The sequence below is a fragment of the Salvia splendens genome, chromosome 13 (assembly GCF_004379255.2).
Source record: "Salvia splendens isolate huo1 chromosome 13, SspV2, whole genome shotgun sequence".
NCBI lineage: Eukaryota > Viridiplantae > Streptophyta > Magnoliopsida > Lamiales > Lamiaceae > Salvia > Salvia splendens.
In genome coordinates, this window is record NC_056044.1 from 3,793,139 (window position 1) to 3,799,596 (window position 6,458).

The window sequence follows — 6,458 nt, forward strand, 5'->3', positions numbered from 1 at the left end:
CCAAATTTGTTTTTTTTTTCTTTCCTTAGGTTCAAAACTACAAAATTTTAATTTTTCATGTAGTAGCAATAATACAATTTTACGTCACTATTTTGACATCATCAAAATTTTACACGTGTACACTAATTTAACATCTTTTTTTCCTTATAAAAAAATTATTATGAAATCAAAATTAAGTTTATAATACTACAAAAATTAAAAACTTTATAATTTTCATTTATGTTTTAAAAGATAATAGTAAAATCAGAATTAAACCAAACTTGGTGGTATTACATGTAATTAATTAAATAAAAAGCGTGAAAATGAAAACGCGATTTGAGCAACAAATCTTGGTTTCCAGCCGGTGGAACTGCAAAATCTCTCAAGATTTGATCCGTATGAGAAAAACAGCAAACCCGGCAAGATGATGGTGGATCTCAGCTCCTTCTCGGAGAAGAAATTCGATCCTAAGAAATGGATCAACGGCGCCGTACAGCAGCGGCACCCGCAGGATCCCGTCGAAAAGCATCTCGTCGATCTGGAGATGAAGCTGCAGATGGTGTCCGAGGAGATCGCCGCCTCTCTCGAGGAGCAGAGCTCCGCCGCGCTCCTCCGCGTCCCCCGTGCCTCCCGCGACGTCCTTCGCCTCCGTGATGACGCTCTCTCGCTCCGCTCATCCGTCGCCAGCATACTGATCTCGCTCAAGAAGGTGCTCTCATTTCTGTCGCACGTGTCTATCATCACAATAATGTCGCTGGAATATAATATTTCAATTCAATTTAGCTTGAAATTCAGAATTAGAGAGGAATGCGAATTTGAGTTTTACTGAGTTGGAACTAACAAGTTTGGAACTAGTTACCAGCGAAATAGGTGAAAATCGGAGAAGCAGAGTAATTTGAAGTTGCTAATTGATTGTGAATTCGCAAACGAGAATAGTTTGTTTACTGATTTAGAATGTTTTAACATGAGTCTGGTGCATGCGTAGCAATTCGAGTACTTAATCCGAGAATAGTTTGCTGATATGTTCAGGAGTAGTTACCTAGTGTTACATTTTTTTGTCAATTTTATTTCGTTCTGTAGGCTGAAGGATCCTCTGCAGAGTCGATCACCGCCCTTGCTAAAATTGATACAGTCAAGAGGAGGATGGAAGCTGCATATGAGACATTGCAGGTCTAGTTATGATTTGAATTTCTTATTTAGGACTCTCTCAGCTGTTAGCTATTTTGTTTCTTGTTGGTCAGTGGAAATTGTTTCTGTTGTTGAACAGGATGCTGCTGGATTAACTCAACTAAGCTCAACTGTGGAGGATGTATTTGCCAGTGGCGATCTCCCACGAGCTGCAGAAACGTTGGCTAACATGAGACATTGCCTTGCTGCTGTCGGGGAGGTATTCTTTTCCTAACCCGTGCAATTGTTTTGTTTTTTTGCTGATGCAATTGTTTTGATGATTAGGTTGCTGAATTTGCTAATATAAGGAAGCAGCTTGAAGTTTTGGAAGATAGACTGGACTCAATGGTTCAGCCTCGTCTCACAGATGCATTAAACAATAAAAAGGTAGCCTACATGATTGTATTTTACTTCTACAAGTGAATAGTTCTTTTTTCTTGGATAGTGTTTATCCGTGTCAATTTTTACTTGACATGGAACTTAATTCCCTTTCTGACTTTCTCTTTCTCTTGTAGGCTAATGTCGCTCAAGAAATGCGGGGAATCCTTATTAGAATTGGGAGATTTAAGTCTTTAGAGAATTACTACGCAAAAGTCCACCTCAGACCCATAAAGAAGCTATGGGAAGATTTTGACTTAAAGCAACAATCCAATAAACTTGCAAATGAGAAGAATGAAATGGAACAGTTCTCACGTAGTGTGGATTCAAAATCCAATGTGCCAACACTATCTTTCGCACAATGGTTGCCAAGTTTCTATGATGAGTTGCTACTTTATCTTGAGCAAGAGTGGAAGTGGTATTACTTGTTTACATTTGCGTATTGATTCTTATTGCGTTATTTAGTCTGGTGTTGTGTTTGACTCAAGTAGGAGATATGTTTTATGAAATGCTCATTCCTCTTCAGGTGCATTCTTGCTTTCCCCGAAGATTACAAAACTCTTGTTCCAAAATTGTTGACTGAGACAATGGCATCCATCTGTACAAGTTTTATAACCCGTGTTAATCTGGCTACTGGAAATGTTGTCCCTGAGACTAAAGCATTGGCTAAAGGTTATTCTCGATCTTATTTGTTGTATTCAGTTTCTCTCTCTGGAATTTAACGTTACAGTTATCTTAAGCTCAGAATGTTGATTTGCTTCTTAACTTTGTTTGTAAAAAAATGGGCCAACTCCATGATGCACTAAAGTCTAAAGTAGACAAAGATCTCATCGCTTGTGGCATTACCCAGTCAAGTCAGATGAAACACTGGATCCCACTGACATATAATTATGCAGTTCTGTCATTGTAAATTAACCATTTTTTACCTTTATAAATTTGGATCTCAAGCTGTAGCTTAGTAAAGGACAAATCAGTACAATCTACAAACTAAGGAAATGGAAATGGATGTTGATGGTCTTAGGCAGTTTACTTCTAGCTTTGCAATGTTGGCATTGTTTAATTGCCCATTCTCTTTTGGATCCTAAGTGAAAAATGATTGGCTGACTAGTGGCAATTCTTGGAGTTTTATTTACAAAAAAATTGTTTGTAAGCCTGCACAAATTTAAGAAAATGGTAAACACATAAAACTTGGAAAAAAACTACTCTTTCTTTCCTCTTGAATTTAAAGGGGAGGAAGTAGCTGTGATATTATCCTTTTGTTAGTAGTACACTTTTTTTTTACTTTCATCCCATTGAAGTAAACAAAGCCTTAGTATGACTTAAAAAGGTATAGGTAGGATCATGAGCTGGTGTTGATGAAGTTACTATTCATTTAACTGGTGTACAGATTAAAATGGTTTCTTTCCTCTTCTAAGGATGGTGTAGAATCATAAAGATGGTTTTAAGACTAATGATACATGTGAATTTGTGAATCTATGTCTGATAAATTCCAAGTCAATCCTCTGACCTTTGATTTGAGCTCAATATTTTAGTAAAGAAGTTTAATCCCATATTGATTTCTTCTTGCCCCTCTCTTTCAGTAAAGAAGTTTAATCCCATATTGATTTCTTCTTGCCCCTCTATTTTAGTAAAGAAGTTTAATCCCATATTTTAGTAAAGAAGTTTAATCCCATATTGATTTCTTCTTGCCCCTCTCTTTCAGGTGTATTAGACATCTTATCTGGTGATTTGCCCAAAGGTGTCAAAATTCATACAAAACATTTAGAGGCTCTGATAGAATTACACAATTTAACTGGGAGTTTTGCCAGGAATATTCAACACGTGTTTGCAGATTCAAATCAGCATGTATTATTGGATACACTGAAAGCGGTCTACTTGCCATATGAAACTTTCAAACAAAGGTAGTCCCATTCTGCACACATTTCTGATAGGCTAGTATTAGAACTGTTTCTCCACACCTCCGTTCCTTGGTTTAACTAGGTAGATGTTTGGGGTAAGATGACAATTTCATATACGAGGATGGAAATTATATGCCGGAAACTAGATTTATGGTTTTATTAAATTTTACTGAGGGGAATATTGTTATGGAAGATGATTCTAGTTTAATGCAATAACCAATGAATATTTGGTTTTATTATTATAAATACCTTTATATGCAAAATTCCTCATGTAGATATGGGCAAATGGAGCATGGTGTTCTGTCTGGGGGTATCGCTGGTCTTGATCTTAGGGGAGTTAGTACTCGCATTATTGGTGTCCAGGGAGTTGAACTCAGTGAAACAGTCAGAAGAATGGAAGAAACCATCCCACTAGTTATTCTACTTCTTGAAGCTGCCGTGGAAAGATGTATCAACTTTACTGGTGGTTCCGAGTTAGATGAACTAATCCCAGCCCTCGATGATGTAACAATACAATACATAACCATCCTTCAGGAAAATCTGAAAGCATTAAGAACAGTGTGCGGAGTGGATGTAACTGTGGATAACGTTGTAGGAAAGAAGGAAACTGGGTCAGACAGACATGCTCGTAAAGTTGATTTTAGTTCCAATGAGGAGGAATGGTCTTTTGTTCAGGGTGCTTTACAGATTCTCACCGTTTCAGATTGCCTGACTAGCCGAATTTCAGTCTTTGAAGCTTCCTTGAAGTCCACACTTACTCGACTGAGCACTAATCTGTCATTTTCCGTGATCGGTTCAAATCTTGACCAGAGCCAATCACATTTGGATGACAATGATGGAGCTGGGGGTTCTTCAACAGCAGGAAAAGCTTCCTTGGATGTTGCAGCTCTCCGGCTGGTTGATGTCCCTGAGAAGGCTCGGAAACTATTTAGCCTTTTAGAACAGGTACTTGCCATCATTCCCTTAATCTTAAGATTCGAGGAAAACAACTTTTTGATGCCACCTTATATTGTCTAACAGAAACTAATCATAATCATTGATTTACTTGTTGATATACTTTTAAAGAGGGCTAAAACCTACCAACCTAAAGAAACGAGTTATATTGATCACATGCAACATAGAATAAGTGCTTCTTGCTTAATGAGTTTCCCTTGGTTCTTGCAGTCCAAAGATCCCAGATTCCACGCACTTCCACTGGCTTCTCAAAGAGTAGCAGCCTTCTCTGAGGCAGTCAACGAGCTAGTCTATGACGTACTGATACTAAAAGTGAGACAACACTTCAATGATCTGTCTAATCTACCAATATGGTCTTCTGTTGAAGAAGCTAGTGCTTACCCTGTTCCAAGCTTTAGCGCCTACCCTCAGTCTTACGTGAACAATGTTGGTGAATACCTTCTTACCCTACCCCAGCAACTGGAGCCCCTTGCTGAGGGTATTTCCAACAGTGACACCAACGCTGAGGATGCACAATTTTTCGCAACTGAATGGATGTTCAAGGTAACTATACTCGCTCATTTACTTTGTACTGAAATGTTAAACCCGAGTGTCTCATCAGGGTATGAATTTGTAGGTTGGTGAGGGAGCTGCTGCTCTTTATATAGAGCAGCTGCGCGGGATCCAGAAGATCACAGATCGCGGAGCACAGCAGCTATCAGTGGATATTGAGTACTTGAGCAACGTGCTGTCGGCTCTGTCAATGCCAACTCCCCCAGTTCTTGCAACATTTCAGACATGCTTCTCAACGCCAAGGGATCAGCTCAAGGATCTTGTCAAATCGGACTCTGGAAACCAGCTAGATCTTCCCACTGCTAACCTTGTGTGTAAGATGCGTGGCGTCAGACTTGATTAGTGCTCATCGTCGTCGACCTTTTCCAACTCGCTTGAATGACGAATCCATTTTTCCCTCATACGTTTACTCGTATTGTATGAAATAGAGATTATGTGATTGTAAAAATGCAATTATTGGAAAAGCAGCTCTGCCAAAAAAGATTTCTTTTTTTGTGAGAACTCTATGAAGAAGATATGTTGGAGAAAGGGGTCTAGAATTCAAAAGTTTATATTGCTAACAATTAGTAGTTCTTAAAACCAAAATAATTTATCAAAATACTTGAGTCAGATAATAGTTTGTCCATCTAGGAGGTAAAAATATAGTTTATTCAATATCGCAATATTTATTGAAAAAAGCAAAAAAAAAAAACCCTTGTTTGACTCGATTCCAAAAAAGATCACACTAAAAATACCCATTTTTGCATTAATAAATTAAAGTAGGAGTATATTTTTATGCTCTCTTATTTCTGTGTAAACATATAAAAATGGGTAGTCACAGCTAAAAAGATCTTCGTCCGGCGTTTCGTGTGCAGTAGGTCAACCTTGTTGTCTGCCCTATTGAGCACTGGACCTCATAATTAATTCATCACTACGTGCGGCGGCGACGCCTTCTGCCATTTAGAGAACTAGCAACTTCGTTCATTTAAATTGGATGGTGCTATTCTTATTAATTTGTATCACTCATGCAGATGATGATTCTCTCTTATTATCTTTTGATGCTAACATGTACTTTGATGTATTTGCTTTGCTTTTCCCCTCATTTTTAAAAAAAATAGTATTCGATTTTGTTGGAATAAGGAAATGAATTGATTGGAGAACAAGAAGACAATTGATGAAATTATGGCAAGAATATTGAAGGAAATCAATTAAAGATTATGGAAAATCAAATAAAAGGATATTAATATAATTAGAATATATTTTCCATGTTTAGCTAGAATTAGAGTCTATATATAGTTGTGTAACCATGGAGAGAATAGAATTCAAGTCATTCATAATGTAGTCTTTAAAGTTCTCCTCATCTCTTACTTTCTGCAATAGTATTTTATTTTCTGCATTTTACTTTTCAACATGGTATCAGAGCAGGTTCGATCACATGGATCGATCACTGTCTCTAAAGCAAAAAAAAACCAAAAAAAAAAAAAACCAAAACCCTATCAGAAAAACATCAAAGGAGGTGGAGGCTTCGGCGATTAGCAACAGGAAGTTCTT

General features: G+C 37.6%; 1 protein-coding gene across 1 annotated transcript; it reads left to right on the forward strand.

Annotated features, from left to right (window-relative positions):
* Positions 1 to 315: 315 nt before the first annotated feature.
* On the forward strand, positions 316 to 5,456 carry LOC121762770 (conserved oligomeric Golgi complex subunit 7-like). Its single transcript, XM_042158759.1, has 10 exons — positions 316 to 688; positions 1,060 to 1,149; positions 1,247 to 1,366; positions 1,432 to 1,533; positions 1,662 to 1,942; positions 2,051 to 2,196; positions 3,227 to 3,425; positions 3,698 to 4,367; positions 4,587 to 4,919; positions 4,993 to 5,456. The coding sequence occupies exons 1-10, from the start codon at positions 404 to 406 to the stop codon at positions 5,269 to 5,271; spliced, it is 2,505 nt and encodes an 834-aa protein (XP_042014693.1). The 5' UTR covers positions 316 to 403; the 3' UTR covers positions 5,272 to 5,456.
* The last annotated feature ends 1,002 nt before the right edge of the window (positions 5,457 to 6,458 follow it).

Bases quoted from the DNA above. Each gene is read 5' to 3' on its own strand.
- LOC121762770 (XM_042158759.1), top strand. From the start codon at position 404: ATGATGGTGGATCTCAGCTCCTTCTCGGAGAAGAAATTCGATCCTAAG. The intron at 689-1,059 runs GTGCTCTCATTT...TTCGTTCTGTAG, and splicing joins TACTGATCTCGCTCAAGAAG to GCTGAAGGATCCTCTGCAGA. The intron at 1,367-1,431 runs GTATTCTTTTCC...TTTGATGATTAG, and splicing joins GCCTTGCTGCTGTCGGGGAG to GTTGCTGAATTTGCTAATAT.